Source organism: Ciconia boyciana, chromosome 2, assembly GCF_034638445.1.
Source record: "Ciconia boyciana chromosome 2, ASM3463844v1, whole genome shotgun sequence".
Lineage (NCBI taxonomy): Eukaryota > Metazoa > Chordata > Aves > Ciconiiformes > Ciconiidae > Ciconia > Ciconia boyciana.
This window is the reverse complement of record NC_132935.1, coordinates 4,426,085-4,445,360: the sequence shown is the minus strand read 5'-3', so window position 1 is coordinate 4,445,360 and position 19,276 is coordinate 4,426,085. Positions and strand designations below refer to the sequence as shown.

The window sequence follows — 19,276 nt, the reverse complement described above, 5'->3', positions numbered from 1 at the left end:
AGCTCGGGAGTGACGCAGCTCCTCTGTCCTCACCCCTTCCTCAGCATGCTCCGGCCAGCCCAGACCTGACGCCCTGCTCCCACCCCAAGGAGGGACCCATTGCCCCTGGCTGGGGATCACAGTGTCCCGCTCCCAGGGCCAGGAGATGAGTCACGTCTCCTGAGCCGAGCAACGCGCTTTCTCGCCTCTCCTCCTCGCTGGGGATCACCCTGCAGGAACAACAGCACCCAAGATGTTTCTGCTTCCTGCTGCTCTCCCCCGGCCACATCCTGCCACGGCACTGGGAAGGATGAAGAGGGCTGCCCCGTCCTCCCCCTCTCTTGGCACAGGCGATAGGGCTGATACGCGGATACTCAGGAGGAGATGCATGGACAGAGAGGGGCTCAGTGTCACACCTTGCAAACCCCAGCCCAGGGAGGTTCAGGTTTATTTCTTTGCTCCTTTCACATCCCTTTGGCCTTTTCTCTTTCAATTGTGCCAGGAGAGGACAGGGATGTAGGCCAGTCCCTGCCACTTAATCCCCACATTGCTTTGGGCTCTGCCAGGTGGAGTCCCCCACGGTGAGGATGAGCACCCAGGGCTCTGCTGAGCGAAGTGGGGCGAGGGGAGGCTCTTGCCCTTATCATAGTTTAACCCCAGCCAGCAACTAAGCACCACACGGCCACTTGCTCACTCCCCCACACTTCACAGGAGCCCTGTACTAGCTAATATGAAGAAAATTAACTCTATCCCAGCCAAAAAAAGCATACAATCCTCTGGGTCTTCTGTAGGTATTTGGAGTGGCTCCTTCCCCAGCGAGGCAGGGTCCACGTTCTCCCCTTGGTGCTGGTGAAAATGCAAGTTCATAGCACAGGCCAAAAGTCAGATTTATTGCGTTTTATGTTTTCACTTCTTCCTTAACCTCAGGTCCAGCGAGAAGAGAGCACAGCTGAGCTATGTTTAGTCAAAAATGAACCAAACACTGTGTGGGCATCAACTTCTCCAAGCTGCTGATACCAATTCTGAAGAAGTGCCTTCAGAAGTCACAGATCAAATCTGTCAAGGAAACTGCTAGAAATGAAAGCAGGACAACCGAGTTCTTCACACTTCAAGTTTAACCCTGTCAGCTGGCATTTGTGATCTGGTACAGAGGTCCCTCTGGCTTTCCCCTCTCCTGTCACTCACAACAGCCCAAGTGGTTAATCAGTTTGGATGTGAACTGGTTTCTGTGGAAGCTGCTTGTGGTTACTCTTATTTCCTCCTGAAATGCTTCCAGGCCTTCCCATGCAGAGGGATCCCACACTACAGTAAGGCAGAGGGAGTGGGAAAAGGCCAATGTGCTGGCAAAGGAGGGACGAGACCCTCCCTGCTGCAACGGCAAGAGCCAGAGCCCCCTGCCATCCACTCGAAGGGAAGGGAAGAGAGACAGCCCCGCGGCCCTGGTAGTGCTCTTGGTGATGGCATGAGACACAACAGATTTTGCTTGCTTCGCAGGTGACAGCCACCACCCCTCGTCTCCTCCTGGGAATGGGTCAGAGCAACCAGGGCAAGAGCAGAGTCTGCAGCCGGGGACATAGACCTCTCAGGAGTCACTGCTTTGCTCCTCCATCTGTGCTCCCTCCTTTGTTACACCTGAACCCTGCAAGTGTCAGTTGAGTTTCTCAAGCGTTTGTGAATTATAACACTTGGTTTTTTTGTCAGCCAATATTTGGTAGTTGCATTTTTAGAAATATTAATTAAGATTTGGGAAATAAGTGAATATTATTTGTCTCGTACAGCTTAGGAACAAGGAGAAGCAGCAGCAGTGTTTAGCCGGGAGCCTGCATTGCTGCCAGCCCTGGAGGTGCATCACAGAAAGGACTCGTGCCTCTACTCATGTTCCCTACAAACAACACAGGAACGTGAGCCATCAACTCTTATTGAAATGTTTATTAAGATCGAACTTCAGAATAACGGATCGGAACACAATGTCTTGTGGAGTAGAATATTTCTAAATTGATTTTTCTTTTCTATGCGTATGTGAAAAAAAAATCAAGATTATACAAAAAGAACAGAAAGTGCAGAACACAATAAAACAGTTCTCATGCAACAAATCTTTTTTTTTAACCTTAAAACAGAAAATAAGCTCAACAGTGTAGAAATAAAAAACATACATACATTATGCCGTCTACGCACTCAAACATTCATCTGTGACATTACTTTTCTTTATCCCTTTTTCCTCATAAAACTTAACATTATGTGTTTAACACATGCTTATAAACATTGCTAAACTCAGCAAGAGCTATTATAGTGCCCCAACTTAATAAGTTGATAAAAAAGTAGTTGTCATATGGCCAGTTCACAAAGGAACTAAATATTCTCTCTTTTTTTCTTTTTTTTTCCGCTATGAGATGCCTATATGCAGCTTTCTATTAATATGAGGCATTTAAAATAAGCTGGTCATTTGGCTACCGAAAGGGCTTAGTGTTCATGTTACATCAGAAAAAAAAATAATATTGGGAACTGCCAATTTGTTGAGAGAAAAGTCTTTCTGATTTTTCAGGGCTATTTACTACAATTTGGCTATCACTGAGGATTGAATAGGTCCAGACTAAATAAGGTGATGCCCAGTTTGGCTAAACGCTCCTAGAGCTTCACCCCCAACTTCAAAAATTTAAGAAAAAAATGTGTCGGAGCATGTCAAACTGAACTGTGTCCTGGGTTTTCACTAAAGCTTTAGCAGGTCACAAGGGCATCGAAAGCCTTTTAATTTTAGCAGATGCTCTCTTCGGGGTGTGGGGGGAGGTATTTGTCCCTCCTGGACACTCCTCATGGTCCCCCGTGCTCCCCGGGGCGAGGGAAGGTGAGGTTGAAAGACAGGTGAGCCACAGGGCTGCTTGGGTTGAGGAACCAAACAAAACCGGTTTTCCAGGAGGTGATCTTAATTTAAATTAAAGGAAAAACTGGACCATCTTAAGGAGCAGACCTTGCTGCCCTGGCAGATGTTAGTGCGACATTACGAAAAGGCAATTGAGCCTTTTTGTTATTATCTAACGCAGTTTCCTAACTGTCTGGGCTGCTGAGCCTCGAAAACAAAACACCAGTTGATATGTGAGCTTCTGCAGCTCGCCTTTGCCAATGGCTTGTTCTGGATGCAACATGAGAAACAGAAAACTTTGGGTAGCTCCACTTTTTAAAAATGACCATTTTTGACGCACTTTACAAATGTTCAGCTTTGTCGGTTAAGGAGTAACAGCTAGAGGACTCTCTGTAACCATAAAGTTTCTGCAAAGAAAAATAAAATTTGGTATTTCTTCTACACAGTCATTAATAACATTTCTGTGCAACATTTGGTGTTCGTTACATTTATTTGGCCTATTAAAAGGAAACAAGGACAAAACAGCTGCAAATAAAACCAACTTTTCTTTCACAACAGATACTTCAGATGCCGAAGCTGCTACATGTGCTTGGAATATCATGCAGGAGGTTACTTATTCATTCAAATAGGATACATATTTATAGCTGAGCTTGTCTTGCATTGGACTAGAATGAGGGAAACCTGGAAGAACTCAGTTGAAAACGTTGAGTACAGTGATGACGAGCACACAACCACCAAAGATATTTTGGCCCGAGCAGCGTGTATATAAATGTATATACACACAAATATGTATACACGCACACGCGCACCTAAAAAACCCCAACTCTCAGTGACTGAACTACAATTCGTCGCAGGGACTGAACAATGGAGTGTCGCGCAACCCGGCTACATGTCTACACTAAATTACTGAAAACACGAGCGACCACCAAAAACGAAAGCTGACCCTTGCCACGCGCCTCCAGGAAGGAAGCCCCCCCTGAACTCCCCTCCTGCCCAGATGCGGAGGGAGCTCTCCCAGGAACAAACTGTGACTTTCCCCACCTTTATTTGTAAATGTGACCTCAATCCGCATGGCTGCAAGACCCCACTGGTAGCCATGAAAATCCTGCCTTTAATGGTGGATGTCGGAGGAAGGCCAAGCTCATCCCAAACCGAGGGCGGACATTTCTAATGATGGAACGGAGGTTTTAATGAGGTACCTGGCAGTAATCACTGCTGTTGCCGCTGTCATTCCAAGTGCTGGGGGGATTCAGATCAGACAGGAGAGGAATGAGAAAGGTTCAGCCCTCGTGTGGAAAACCTCACGCAAGCCTGCTTCATCACGGGGTCCACATGCCAGCATCAGCACTGGCAAGAAAACCGGGAGGCTAAATTCACAGCTGCCTCCTTTTCAGCCTGCCGAGCTGGGAATACTTCATAGTCTAGAAAAAGGCTCCAAGTGAGAGGGGAAAAGGACACTGTGTGTTTCAAGGAGCACTAACCTCCGCTGGATTTACTGGCTTCCTCCCTTCCGATGATGAACCACCCACATCTTTCCATAACTGCTTACTGCCAGCGCTAGCAAACAACCAAATTCATGTTATTAAAAGGCTATTTAGGTAATAAATCTCTATGAAAGTCATCTAACCAGCAGGAAGATAAACATTCCTAAGAAATTATTGCTTCTGGAGTCTGAAATTGCCATCCACAAACAGTGCAGATCCTACTGGACTCTTGCAATAACCCAACGGTGCAAACTCCATGCTACGCCTTTCCGAGCGGTTAAAGTTTGAGCTTCTCTGCTCTCATGTGAAACATTTCTAGACATGCAGCTTACCAACTACAGCACTCGAGAATCTGAGCACTAGTGGTGTCTCATGTCCGAGGTGTTACACGTCACCAGAAGGACTAGAGCAGAATATGTTAAAATTGTTTACAGTATAGAGCAACACAGAATGAAACCACTAAACCTTAAGCATACTGCAGTAAAGGTCCAAAGAGATGGAACATGCAGGATGAATTTGACTATGCAGTAATACCGACAAACAAAAAATGATGCTTGTCAGCAGGAATAATAAAAAAAAGCCCCTTCAAATCTCTCTTCCCACAACTTCTGCAATAAATGCATAAAATTGTACTACTTCTAATCATGACAACAACAACAAAAGACATTTCCGTATCAAAAGATAAGGTAAGGGACACATGAAGAAATAAATCAATGCCCACTCTACCCTGAGAAGTGCTGGGACTAGAAAGAAAACTCTCTCAAATTCAAGAAAAAGCATTACTATGAAAGATCTCGGGAGCCCTCACCGGCAGCACGGTGGAAGCCAGCGTGGTGGTTTCACAGGCTGGCTAAGGTACAGGAGGAGATACTTTGGCAGGGGCTCCCCCAAGTTAATTCTTCTGGCAATACTACAAATACTTCAGCACATTTACAATGGATAATTATTTCCTTCGGCTTTACAGGGGAGTGAAATAGAGCTTCCTGCTACAAGGCAGCGTGCGTATTCATGCATTACAAACGGTAATTAAACAGCCGCATAAACAACTCCAAATATGGATTTTAACATCCAATTCTTAGAAATGAGGCTATGCCAAATGCTGGCTGGGACAAAATTGGACCTGCCGTGCCTTTGAAACCCTCTGGGTTTGAAACGTCCTTCCTCCCTCCTCACCCTTCCCCTGACTGAGAAAGCTAAATAAATGTGTGTGAGCTCACCCCCCAAAACAGTTTCACATTCCCTCTGCTGGGTGTGAAGCAAGAGGGAGCTTCAACTTCTCCTCCCTCTTTGCTGCTAGACCTTGGTCAGCTCGATGGTGCTGTGAAAGAAATCTTGGCTTACGAAGGTGCTATGTGGAGTAACGGTGATTTGAAACCACACTGATCCATGAAGCTCATGGGGAAAAGGGCAAGGCTGGCACCGGCCAGAAGTTGCAGATTTTCAAACTGTAGAAGAACCTTTCCAGAAATAGAGATTAAAATAAGGAGTACTTGACAGCATTCGTTTAACCAAAAGCAGAATCTTCAAGAAGCTTTAAAAATAAAATATTAAAGCCACTTTAAAATGTCTAACTCAGTGTGTATTTTATATGAATGCCAGTTATAGGGTGAAATACAACTCATCTCTGTTATATATGAACATCACCAGAATATATTAAATGTAATTGAGATGATAAAATTCACGGCAGAAGTTCAGTTAAAGTATTTCTCACAACTGATTTCTTCAATAAGGTCTCATATTCTTCAGTAGTATTATTCCCCTGTCTGAACACAGTTCACAGTATGTGTTCTAAATAAAAAAAAATATTCACCTTAAAGAAAAAAAGACTTTCTCAAGACACTTGAAACAAACAAACAAAGAAACCAAAGTCCTGCGCGATTACGTGTACTTTAGTGCTCGGCCATTTCACCAGCCTAAAAACAACATCGTCACTCTTGATAGCATAGGACATCGGCACCGACTGAAAGCCTTCAGCTAAGAAACCCATGTATGCCACCAGGAATTTGTCAATGATGCTGGCCAAGACTGCGTGTTAACTTCAAATATACCAAAACATACATTTCTTAAATACATTGACAATTCAAGTAACTTATTAAAAACTGCTTTTCATTTTGAAATATATATTCTTCTTTTGAATGACTATATTGCAGCATGATTTACACATGTATTTTAAAGTACTGTAGTATGAGAAGTTTGAGGCAGCAGAAATTTTACAACGAGCTGTGATTTGTCTGTTTAGCACATGGATTGACTGCAGCCCGGAGGTCCATGCGAAAATGAGTAAATAGCATCACAAACACTTCTTATAAGATGACAAACGGAAGTTCAGTTTCTAAAGTTTCTTTAAACGGGTGCTGGATCTCTGAGCTTTGGCCACCTATGGATTGGGGCACACTGCTAGCGATCCAAACACTATTTTAAATCAGATTAGCACAACTCTTTCAAGCTCTTCACAGAAAAATGTCTTTGCACTGCAGCTATGTCCTGAATCAAGGAAGGGGGCATGGAAGTTGCGCTGACGACATTGATACAGCAGCTCGGAAGAGCTCCAGCCTACAGTTCCTCCAACACAGGGACTGGAACAGCAACACATGCTAGTGGATTGAATTTTAAGGCCTAAAAACTGTTTCTGACAGATTTTTATACACCCAAACTATGCCATAAAATGACGGAGGTAGGCCTTCGGTTTACCTTGTTGTACTGACACTGTGCCTTTACCTTGGCTGCTGTGTTCCCAGCCAGGAGGTTAAAGGATCATAAAAAGTGCAATTAATCAACAACTTCCTTTCCCCATGAGAGAGAATCCGCACGCCCCCTCCCATGAAGCTGACCCCAGAGACGCCCTTTCTCCATGGCAGCTTCATCCAGAGATGATCAGGTTTAAATGCCAAGAAAACCCCCGAGTTCACCAGCACGCAAAACTTCGAGCTAAAAATTGTCACAGCGTATTCCAACAACATTCATAAAATTCAGCACTTGTGATAAAAACCTGTCAGTGCTGGTCACCTCTCCCAGTTGCTGCTCCTTCCATCTACAGTTCACATCATGCACCCAATGTCTCCCTCTCCTGACAAGCAGCAGACTTGGGAGCAGCTGTTGAACAGTACGACTAAAAGGATTCATGGCAGTTTCTTAGAAACTGCAGTAATTGCTTTTGTTTTTCTTGAAAATAATTGCAAATAAAACCATTCTGTAGTACTTGCACTAAAAAAACATGAAGTCTAAAATTAACAAAGAACTGTAGCTGTCAGACCAATAATATCATGCTTATGAAAAAAATTGATCAAGATGTCTAAGCGTTTCATTCAGCTATTACACTAGTGAAATCTGAAATGTTCAGACAAAGAAATAGCAAGAGACTAGAAGTCAAGATAGCTTCCATTTTGAGTTAGTTTCAAAACAGCCGAAAACTTAATTTTTCTAACTGCTAATTGTATACACTGTGAGTCTCATGCAGATTAATAAAACTTATTCGAAATCTAAATGTATTCTTAATAAAAAAGTGTTCAGAAATGACATTTCTAAGTTGTAGAGAAAGCAATTAACATCATAGCTACCTGTTAAAGCCTATATTAAGGACTACAGAATTTCATTTACACTTTTGCACGAAACTGCCTTTTCTTCTGCAATTTTAGCTACAAGTAGTGAAGATCCTAATTTGTTTTCCTGGGGAAAAAAAAAAAAGTTCTTGATCCTGCACCTGCCCTCCCTGGAATGTGGGTGAACAACAAGCGACGGCCTCACACGGCTGACTCGCTCTCCAGCTCTGACGTGGCAGCTCCTTTGCGCGTGAGCTTCAGCACAGTTGGCTTCTCTGCGCTCGTGCCGTTGCCCTCAGTTTTCTCTGGAGGACCTAGTCCTTTCTGTTCTTCCTTTGGCTCTTCATTGACTTCGGGGTAAATCACCAAGAAGGTAGCTGTCAAAAAACCCAGGAAGGATCCGACTGAAGCCACCATGGGAATGACTCTGACTGTGCCAACCACATCCACCACACCACCAAGCGCAGAGGCCACCAGGATCTGGGAGATGTAAACCTGACATGACAGAATAGCGCAGTCTATGCCAAATCCTCGCTTTGAGTTCCCGGGGCTATGGTGAATATACTAGAAAAAGACAAGAAATGTGTTAGGAGGTAAAACAACGGATGAAAAAATATTTAAACGCTAATATCTTCCTCCGATTTCTCAGCCGCTTGGTCAACTTTACGCCATCCTTGTGCATCACACAGGCTATACAAGTCCAGAGCGACAGCCTCCTTATCTACTTGTCAGTGGCCTCCTCATCTTACACCAACAGGCAGATATGTACTGGGGCACTCCTGGTGTGAACTGGCTCCAAGATTAGGTTTTGTAAAAAAAAAAAAATTTACACGAAACAGTCCGTGGAAATTATTTTTATCTCCCTCCCAATCTCAATGCAGAAACATGTTAAAATAAATGATCCTCCTGTAATTTGTAATACAAATGGAACCATGCTAAAAAGTGGAAAGTAAATCTGTCCTTGTTTCCAGCAGAATCAGTTTGCCTTACGTCTCCCCAAACTTACAGCTGCATTTCCAGACGCACCTCAGTGTCTAAGACTGCAAAGAACCTGAGTAATGCTAACATAACATGTCAGAAACAGTAGTAACAACTAGGTATATAATAAATACTCCAATAATTATTTCATCTCTCTTCGTCTACCATATGCACCCAAATCCTTTTATACCTCAGCACTAAAGCAATCATTACCCCGCTGAGCCAACTTGATGGTAATACCATCTGATTTAAGTAGCAGCTCTTGCTACTTACTATCAAGGATGAATCTGTGCTTTGGCACACATCCCAACAAAGCAGGTATCTCAAATAATGGGATTTAATAAATCCATTTTGCCACTGTGATCTTCAGAGAAACGTGAATGCTTTGCCTTGATTAAAATATTCAAATATTCCACGTACCTCTTTAATATCATGGTATTGTCCCAAAAGCGCATAGGGGCAGTAGGAGATACTCATAGATACTATTCCCATAGTGCTGATCATTATCATGGTGACGTACACGTTGGGGAATATAGCCATCACTGCAGTGCCAAGAGAAAAACCCAGCGTGCCCAGGATGTAGATCACTTTTATACTAAGGTCATAGTTGTCCAAGTATTTCTGCAACAAGGCTGCAGAGATCAAGAATAAAACATAAATATCAGTTTACTCAGTGAAGTTTTATGATATCGATGAGGCTGTGGCAGCTCAATACGCTGTTTGGGACTTGGATGCTTGCTACCTATTTGGCTTGTCTTAGCAGCATAGCTCAGCCCTCATTGGGAAAAGGATGTATTGCTACTTCAGAAACCAGGGAACAAATGAGCTCAGAGACTTGCCTAAGCCATGCTACAAGTCTGAGGCAGAACAAAATGCTCTGAGACTCAAACACATCATGGTCCACTCAGACCATTCATTAATTTTACCTATTTATTAACTTTATCAATGCAGGTAACACTTTGAGCACAGAAGAGATTCTGTTTCTAATGCAAGCACATTCGCTAAACAAAGTGATCAGATAACTGATGTTTATAGCCACATTTCAGTTTGTGTTCAGAAACAAGCTGCCCACCTGAACTTCAATTTGACATGTCTCAACAAAGAGGCAGTCCCCATGATACTGATCTGTGCAGGCGTGCCTGCACATGTGCTGCAAAAGGCAGAATTTAAGTTTGGCAAAAGCTTTCAATTTCAGTCTGTATTCCAAGCCTAAATTGTCTGTAGTTGGTTTATCTGTTATTAGAGAGCAAGAAAGAGACTTTCAGAAATATATATTTATAATTTTTATTTTAAAAACAGTCTTTGCAAAAACCCTCTTACATATGCTTGAATTATGCAGGCAGAAAATTAGAAGGGCCAAAGCCCAACTAGAACTTAATCTGACTACTGCTGTAAAAGACAATAAAAAATGTTTCTATAACTACATTAGCAACAAAAGGAAGGCTAAGGAGAATCTCCAACCTTTACTGGATGCAGGGGGAAACATAGTGACAAAGGACGAGGAGAAGGCTGAGGTACTTAATGCCTTCTTTGCCTCAGTCTTTCACAGTAAGACCAGTTGTTCTCTGGGTACCCAGCTCCCTGAGCTGGAAGACAGGGATGGGGAACAGAATTAAGCCCCCATAATCCAAGGGCAAATGGTTAGACACCTGCTACATCACTTGGACAGACACAAGTCTATGGGGCTGGATGGAATCCACCCAAGAGTACTGAGGGAGCTGGCAGAAGTGCCACCAAGCCACTTTCCATCCTTTATCACCAGTCCTGGCTCACTGGGGAAGTCCCAGTTGACTGGAAGTTAGCAAATGTGATGCCCATCTACAAGAAGGGCTGGAAGGAGGATCCGGGGAACTACAGGCCTGTCAGTCTGACCTCGGTGCCGGGGAAGGTTATGGAGCAGATCATCCTGAGTGCCATCACGCATCATGTACAGGACAACCAGGTGATCAGGTCCAGTCAGCATGGGTTTATGAAAGGCAGGTCCTGCTTGACTGACCTGATCTCCTTCCATGACAAGGTGACCCTCTTAGTGGATGAAGGAAAGGCTGTGGATGTTGCCTACCTAGACTTTAGTAAAGCCTTTGACACCGTTTCCCACAGCATTCTCCTGGAGAAACTGGCTCCTTGTGGCTTGGATGGGCTTACGTTTCGCTGGGTAAAAATGTGGCTGTCTGGCCAGGCCCAAAGAGTTGTGGTGAATGGAGTTAAATCCAGTTGGTGGCCAGTCACAAGTGGTGTTCCCCAGAGCTGAGTATTGGGGCCAGTTCTGTTTAATATCTTTATCAATGATCTGGATGAGGGGATCGAGTGCACCCTCAGTAAGTTTGCAGAGGACACCAAGTTGTGCGGGAATGTTGATCTGCTTGAGGGTAGGAAGGCTCTCCAGAGGGACCTGGACAGGCTGGATGGATTGGCTGAGGCCAAGTGTATGAGATTCAACAAGGCTAAGTGCTGGATCCTGCACTTAGGTCACAACAACCACATGCAACAATACAGGCTTGGGGAAGAGTGGCTGGAAAGCTGCCTGGCAGAAAAGGACCTGGGAGTATTGGTTGACAGCCGCCTGAATATGAGCCGGCAGTGTGCCCAGGTGGCCAAGAAGGCCAATGGCATCCTGGTTTGTATCAGAAATAGTGTGGCCAGCAGGACTAGGGAAGTGATTGTCCCCCTGTACTCACCACTGGTGAGGCCGCACCTCAAATACTGTGTTCAGTTTTGGGCCCCTCACTACAAGAGAGACATTGAGGTGCTGGAGCGTGTCCAGAGAAGGGCACCGAAGCTGGGAAGGGTCTAGAGCAGAAGTCTGATGAGGAGCGGCTGAGGGAACTGGGGTTGTTTAGCGTGGAGAAAAGGAGGCTGAGGGGAGACCTTATTGCTCTCTACAACTACCTGAAAGGAGCTTGTAGCAAGGTGGGTGTTGGTCTCTTCTCCCAAGTAGCAAGCGATAGGACAAGAGGAAATGGCCTCAAGTTGCACCAGGGGAGGTTTAGATTGGATATTAGGAAAAATGTCTTCACTGAAAGGGTTATCAAGCATTGGAACAGGCTGCCCAGGGAAGTGACTGGGTCACCATGCCTGGAGGTATTTAAAAAGACGTGTAGACATGGTGCTTAGGGTCATGGTTTAGTGGTGGACTTAGCAGTGCTAGGTTAATGGTTGGACCTGATGATCTTAAAGGTCTTTTCCAATCTAAACAATTCTGTGATTCTCTGAATCTTCTAACAAGCATAATTTAGTTTCCAGGTGACTAGCTAAATGCCATTCAATATCCTTTGATATCATTTTGTGCTTTATGCCACTTAACTGATCTGTTCATATTTCTACCTCTACATTTGGAGGAACTTTTTAATATCGATTCTTAAAGAAGCCTCTCCCCTTATGACCACGTGAAATGCTTTTCCAAAATATCCTTCACCCCAAACAAGGAGGCGGATGCTAACTGAAGCAAAACTATTTTTACCTTGCAAATACATATATGAGGTGCATTCCACTGTCTGATTCTTACCTGAACAAACGGCAGCAGTAGCAGCATAAATTACCAGTCCCCAGCATCCCATCTGAACTCCAGCATTATAGGCATGTAACTCAGTTGAGTTAGAAGGGGCCTGCAACAAACAGAAATGCAAAGATGTTTTCTTGTAACAAGCACATCTCAGAAATGAGTAACTATAAGCAGGCTGGCCAATGGTAACTGTTCTCTTACCTTTGGATCGCCCTGAAAGATGACCTGACCCATGAAATCTGTATAGAACACAGCTTCGGCAATGATCGAAAACCAAGTTAAGAGGTGGCAGACGCACAGTCTCAGTAGCTCCTTTGGCATCTTTAGCATCGACAACCACAAGAGTCTGACAGTGGTTTCAGTCTCCCCCTCTTCGCTCTCTGTGTCTCCACTTGAATTTGTTGTGCCACTTTGATTCCTGTGTCTGTACCTCTGTCGCTGCCGCTTCTGCATGTCGTAGATATCATTCATGCTGCGTGAGGACTTTATCAAGACGATGGCATTGGCCCGACGAAAGCGATAGCGGTGAGAGCCTATTTTGCCATAGTACGAGAAGGTGTAAGATGGCTGACGGTAGAACATGTGCCGCCTCCTTCGCATGGAGTTTGAAGTACTGGATTGCTTCATGCCTATTCTAGCGTGTCCATTGAGGAACTCTTTTGGTAGGGAGCCATTCACGTTTGGGACTTTATCTTCATTTAAGCGATTATCAAGTAACATTTCCTCCTCTTTCTCATTGTCCCTGAGGAAAGCAGACAGGTGGTTGAGTTTGGATTTCATGATCTCTTGGCTTGTGTTGTGGGGAGTGTTTGGATACGAAGCATCCTGAAAGATGGAGGGTTCGATGTCATGCAGAAAAAGCAGCTCCGACTCAATTTCCAATGTAGCATCGGGCATGTGCAGAACTGAATCACTCTTACTTCTTACAATGTTCACCTCAAGGAACTCAATATTGAGATCATGCTCTGACTGAACCTCATCGTGGAACATAGAGGCTCCATACGGCTCTTCCTCACTAATTACATTCAGTCGATTCAGAGGGGGTAGACTACCACTGAATTTGACACTGGAAAGTGTGTCTCCTTCGTCATCAATCCTGTCCTGCTGAGGGTTATATTGCTCTTCTTCAATGCTAAAAAGGTGGAGAGCAACGGAGACAGAGAAAATAATGGCTGCAAAGAAGAAAAGGACTTGCTCTTGAGATTTAAAAATACCGCCCAAGAAGGTCTGTGTCCAGTCCAGCCCTCCTAACATATAACCGATTGCTCCTCCAAGACCTGTAGAAGAGAAAAAACAAGGAGCCCAGGAAAAATCAATTCAGTCACAACTTGGTCATCAGGAAGACCTGTCAGCTTCCAAAAACATATCAATTAACTCCATACCAGCTGAAAATGCATGGATGTTAAGGGCCATGTCTTGTTCTTCACTGTCCACCACATCCAACAAGTAGGCCCGAATTGGCCCTTCTGTTGCATCAGCGCAAAAGTCCAACACCACAACACCAAGCACCGTGAGAACTATACCAATGGGCTGCTTGTCTGGGACATCACCAATAGCCAGACCTGAGGAAAAACAGAAGAGGAATCTGAGCACGTCATTCAAAAAGGAAAAACTACTAAGAGCAAGCTTAACTCCTTAAAAGAAAGGTGGCAAACGCACTCACTGGAAACATTCCTTTACAGAATAAAATGGCAATTTCAACTTTGGCACAGCTTCATGGAAGGTATGGGACAGAAGATTATGTTTTTAAATTTTTAGGACTGACATTCATATTTCAAAATGTTATTTTAAAAGTATCTCTTAAACCTTTGGGAGCATTAAATACTATTTCATGCTCCTTGCATATATTTTTCTTCAAATGCTGAAGGCTGTTTTTATAAAAGACAGCCATGGTGAGAGAGTAGAGCATCAAAAAACAAACTGTCATACCTCATCTATCAGTCACAAACACAGGTAACTGCACTGCTGACAGCATTCCTAACACAGTGCCTAATATGTAATGGTTGCAGCACAACAGGATAAAGTGAAATTTAACCCTCTCACCTCTCTCTTTGCTTTTCTTAGACATTCATATTTTCTAGGTCACTTTTATAAGCAAAACTTTTAAGGATGAAGCAACATGAAGGTATTTTGCATTGCAAAAAGCATCAGTCAGCTTCTGTTGATAGGATGAGATTAAATGCTTTTTGTCTACAGAGTAGGAAGGCAGCGTTAGTATATAGCTAGAGAATTTTTCATGAAATGAACCACTGACAGAAGCATGAATTACTTGAATCAGAGAGATTTAAACATTACACATGCAAGACTGATAAAACCATTAGCGTAACTGATGAAAATGACGATGAAACTGATGAAAAAACTGTGGAAAAAGATGAACTGGCTAAGCCACCAAAAATCATCTAAATCTCAAGGGCTACAATTCCTGTATATTCAATCCTCATTTATATCAAGTCCTCTGAATGATGAAGTTTATATGTGTTCCACGCTCAGCTGAATCTTACAGCAGAAAACACCAACGGTGTCAGTGCTTTAGATTTGTGGGAAACATGAACAGTGCATACAGTGGAGAGAATAAGAGTTGAATAAGATCTATACACAGCTGTTCTCCTGGAACATGGTTGTATTATTATTAGGATTGGAGAACCTCTTTTTTAGCACACTCTTGTACTCCTTGTTCCCCTCCTGATGACTCCTATTGCCAGAGGCCAGGTTATGAAAAAGGGTACAATACAATGACCACCTCCGTTTTTGCAGCATCTCCTGTCGCCCCAAATTGAAATTAGGAGTGCAAGTAACTGGAGACTAAGGATAGGAAAGTGTGAACATAAAATGGGAAGAAGACAGACAATGAAAGCATACAGGGTCCATCTAGAAGAAAATCTGGTTACAAATGGGAGCTTTTCCTGCAAACCGCTAGACACCCTCTCTCTTCTGCGAGACTGTTAAGCAGTGCCTTTTCTCTTTGAAAAGTGACACAAGCCACCATTTCAAAAACTTCAAATAAAGAGAGACTAAAATTGCTTTATCATATTGTGCATCTTCTCTAAATAGTAAATCAAGTGCTACCTTATGCTGATGTAAATTGAATGTTAGTGGCAAATCTCTATCTTCTAGTATGGAACAGGTCTAAGAGAAGACCATGGAATGGCTCTCACTTCAGTTCAGTTCGTTCCAGGCTCCCTCTGGAGAGGCACACCAAAGTTTAAAGTGCTTTTCAGAAGAGGGTTTTTGTTCAAAATCTACCACAACCACATCCCAGGAACGGATGCTTAAAGCATACAGCTCACTTTTGTGGTGCATTGCAACAACCTCTGTCTTTTAAAGAAGTTTCATTGCACAAAAGTACCACTAGAGTACCTGGAAAGTGCAGGTTTTCTAGAAGGCTATACAATAGACTGTATTACCATGTAACAAAGAATTAGAGAAAAATCAAAGACAATACTTTCTGCTGATTTATTAGAAAGTGAGCTACTTCAAAATAAACCTATAAACTGCGTATGAGCTTTGCTTGCCAGTATCAATGATACTGACGTAAACCACTGTGTGGAAGTAAGAACTTCCTATCGATTAAAATCTTGTAAGAGGGCTGCAGTCTAACATCTTGCATGCATCTGGATGAGGAGGAATAAGTCTTGGAGACACAACTACAAAGTACAATTGATAACACGTGATAGCAATTCAAATAATTAATATTTATCGCTTGGGTAAAACATAAGCTAAACGTCATTCATCTGAACAGTTTGTCCACTGCAGTTTGCAGAAAATTGAAAACCATCATATTGCACCCCGATCTGGCTTTAAAAAGCTAACATGCTGAGCCAAGGTAACGTTCCACTCATTTCCCTCAATTAGGAAAACTTTTTCACAATAGAGCTGCATCTAGCCCAAAAAAAAGAGAGCCAAGAGGATATCATTAGGTGCTAAGTTCCTTTCATTTGCATCAGTCCAACCATGATGTAAACATTTCCCCAAATGTACTTGCTGTCACCTCTCCTACACTAAATTTACAAAGAGATTGGAGATTGTAGATTAAGTTCGATAGTAAACTATGTTCAAGGGAAACTATTTTTACCAGCTTTGATGGGGGCTCAGGAAAAATTATTTTCCCACATAGTTTTTGATAAACAAATATTAACTGTGTTCTGGACTTTTTCAATACCGGGTCTAAGAAAAGCACAAGAAAAAGTGAAAAGATAATTTTTGAAATAATGCTGGAAACAGGATGTGTTGCCAGATATGCATTAAAGGGAAAATGGATCACAACAGGAAACATTTCCCTGTGAACAGGTTGCTACAATTTTCCCATGTCAAGGATCGACCAAATTCATCTCAGCGACTGCAAACATTATGCTGGCAACCATTGTATTAATAACACTGTATTAACAGTTACAGCTATGATTGCACAATACCTCTTACAGCACCGTAACTTTTGAATAAGAATAAAAACATGCAAGATGGATAGCTCAAATGCAGTGTTGCAGAGATTTCTAGTGATTCTAAGACTAAACGTAAGTTAAATCAACTGCCTATCATTACCTTTACTTCCTACATAAAAATCTTAAAGCAGATATGTTAGCAGGAGATATACGCAGGTGATTTCCTATTATTTACCTATAACAGAGCCATTAAGGAAAAGTGCAACTCCAAAGAGGACACCAATGCAGAGAGCAAGAATAAAAGGCCGCCGGCGGCCCCAGCTCAGTGTGCAGCGGTCGCTAGCCGAACCTATAAGCGGAGTGAAGATCAAGCCCAGGATAGGGCTAAGGAACCAAGTGAGGCTGTAGTACTGTTCAGGAAGACCTAAAACAAAGACAAAAATGATTTAAAGGTTATGTGGTACACACCGAACGTTTCACTTAATACATGAAATTTTGTTAGACCTTTGAAAACTATAAATTGATCAGTAATTTACCTACAGTAAATTCACTCCCAAGTGAACAACTCAGTTAAGATTTCTTACCGATGGTTAATAAAACAGCCTTCCTTAAAGCACAGATCATCTATCTTTCAAATACCTGGGCAATAAGAAGGGAACAATAGGTATATTTAAGCTATTGAAATAAAAGTTAAAGGAAAAAGATATATCTAACAGTGGAATCACTATTCTAGTGTGGTGGGTTGACCCTGGCTAGACACCAGGTGCCCACCAAAGCCACTCTATCACTCCCCCTCCTCAACGAGAAAAGGGAGAGAAAATACAACGAAAGGCTCGTGGGTTGAGATAAGGACAGGGAGATCGCTCGGCAATTAACTGTTGCAGGCATCGACTTGGGAAAAATTAATTTAATTTATTACCAATAAAATCAGAGCAGGATAATGAGAAATAAAACCAAATCTTAAAATACCTGCCCCCCACCCCTCCCTTCTTCCCTGGCTTAACTTTACTCCTGATTTCTCTACCTCCTCCCTGCCAGCAGCACAGGGGGATGGGGAATAGGGTTTGCGGTCAGTTCATCACACTTCTCTGCTGCTCCTTCCTCTTCAGGGGGAGGACTCCTCACACCCTCCCCCTGCTCCAGTGTGAGGTCCCTCCCACGTAAGACAGTCCTCCATGAACTTCTCCAGCGTGGGTCCTTCCCACAGGCTACAGTTCTTCACAAACTGCTCCAGCGTGGGTCCCTTCCATGGGGTGCAGTCCTTCAGGAACAGGCTGCTCCAGCGTGGGTCCCCCATGGGGTCACAAGTTCTGCCAGCAAACCTGCTCCAGTGTGGGCTCCTCTCTCCACGGGTCCACAGGTCCTGCCAGGAGCCTGCTCCAGCGTGGGCTCTCCACGGGGTCACAGCCTCCTTCGGGCATCCACCTGCTCCGCTGTGGGGTCCTCCACGGGCTGCAGGAGGATATCTGCTCCACTGTTAACCTTCATGGGCTGCAGGGGGACAGCCTGCCTCACCATGGTCTTCACCACGGGCTGCAGGGGAATCTCTGCTCCGGCACCTGGAGCACCTCCTCCCCCTTTTTCTTCACTGGCCTTGGTGTCTGCAGAGTTGTTTCTCTCACATATTCCCACTCTGCTCTCCGGCTGCAACTGCTGTTGCGCAGCAACTTTTTCCCCTTCTTAAATATGTTATCCCAGAGGTGCTACCACCATTGCCGATTGGCTCGGCCTTGGCCAGCGGTGGATCCGTCTTGGAGCCGGCTGGAACTGGCTCTATAGGATATAGGGGGAGCTTCTAGCAGCTTCTCACAGAAGCCACCCCTGTAACGCCCCCACTACCAAAACTTTGCCATGCAAACCCAGTACATCTAGATTAGTTACTACGGTCCAAAAAAAAAAAAAAAAAAAAAAAAAAAATCACACTTTTGCTGAATTTTGCTGAGTGTGCCAGATTTCTTTTGATGGGGCTGTTGGTAGGGACGGCCTCTGTGAAGAAGCAGCAGCCGAGGTCTGCTGTGTAGAAGTCCAATAGCTTTGTTGCATTCTCCTTCCACTTGCGGACTATAAAAACAAAGATCTTTGGGATGCTTGGAAAGCTACCTGGTTGTCGTATACACATATCCCCTTCTCAGCAAAACTTTTAACATTCAACAGGAGTTAAACATTATAGTGATACTGTTCATCTAAGACCACCACCATAAAGAGTTACTAAAGATTCAGTGGACTGAGAATGATGGACAGAATTTGACTGTCATATGAAATGTCCCATTTCTAAGCACAAAAATGTTTACTTATAAAATTGAACAACAGACAATAAAAGAAAAAGCAATTATTCATTAACCTTTAGAGAGCAGCTAAAGAGGCTTGCTTATCTCTACCATCCTTGCTTTTATTTTCCAGAACTGAGGTGACTATTCATAGGATCAAATGGAAACAAATTGGATTTAATATGTAATATTTTCCTAGAAAAAAAAACCCTTGTTAAAAATAATATTTTCTGGAGAAGGAAAGAAACCCCCAAAGCCCTGCTTTACACCTCTCCAGCGTGGAGAGCAATGGCC

At 43.4% G+C, this 19,276-nt stretch overlaps 1 protein-coding gene across 2 annotated transcripts in view; it reads right to left on the bottom strand.

Annotated features, from left to right (window-relative positions):
* Window positions 1-1,893: 1,893 nt before the first annotated feature.
* Window positions 1,894-19,276, bottom strand: part of SLC45A4 (solute carrier family 45 member 4) — a 70,334-nt gene continuing 52,951 nt past the window's right edge. For both annotated transcript variants that reach the window (XM_072851818.1, XM_072851817.1), the window contains exons 3-8: window positions 16,951-17,139; window positions 13,722-13,901; window positions 12,541-13,616; window positions 12,343-12,442; window positions 9,258-9,469; window positions 1,894-8,423 (exon numbers count right to left, since the gene is read on the bottom strand). In XM_072851818.1, coding sequence (XP_072707919.1) covers window positions 8,061-8,423; window positions 9,258-9,469; window positions 12,343-12,442; window positions 12,541-13,616; window positions 13,722-13,901; window positions 16,951-17,139 — 2,120 coding nt within the window. In that variant the 3' untranslated portion in view covers window positions 1,894-8,060. The remainder of the gene's footprint in view (window positions 8,424-9,257; window positions 9,470-12,342; window positions 12,443-12,540; window positions 13,617-13,721; window positions 13,902-16,950; window positions 17,140-19,276) is intronic.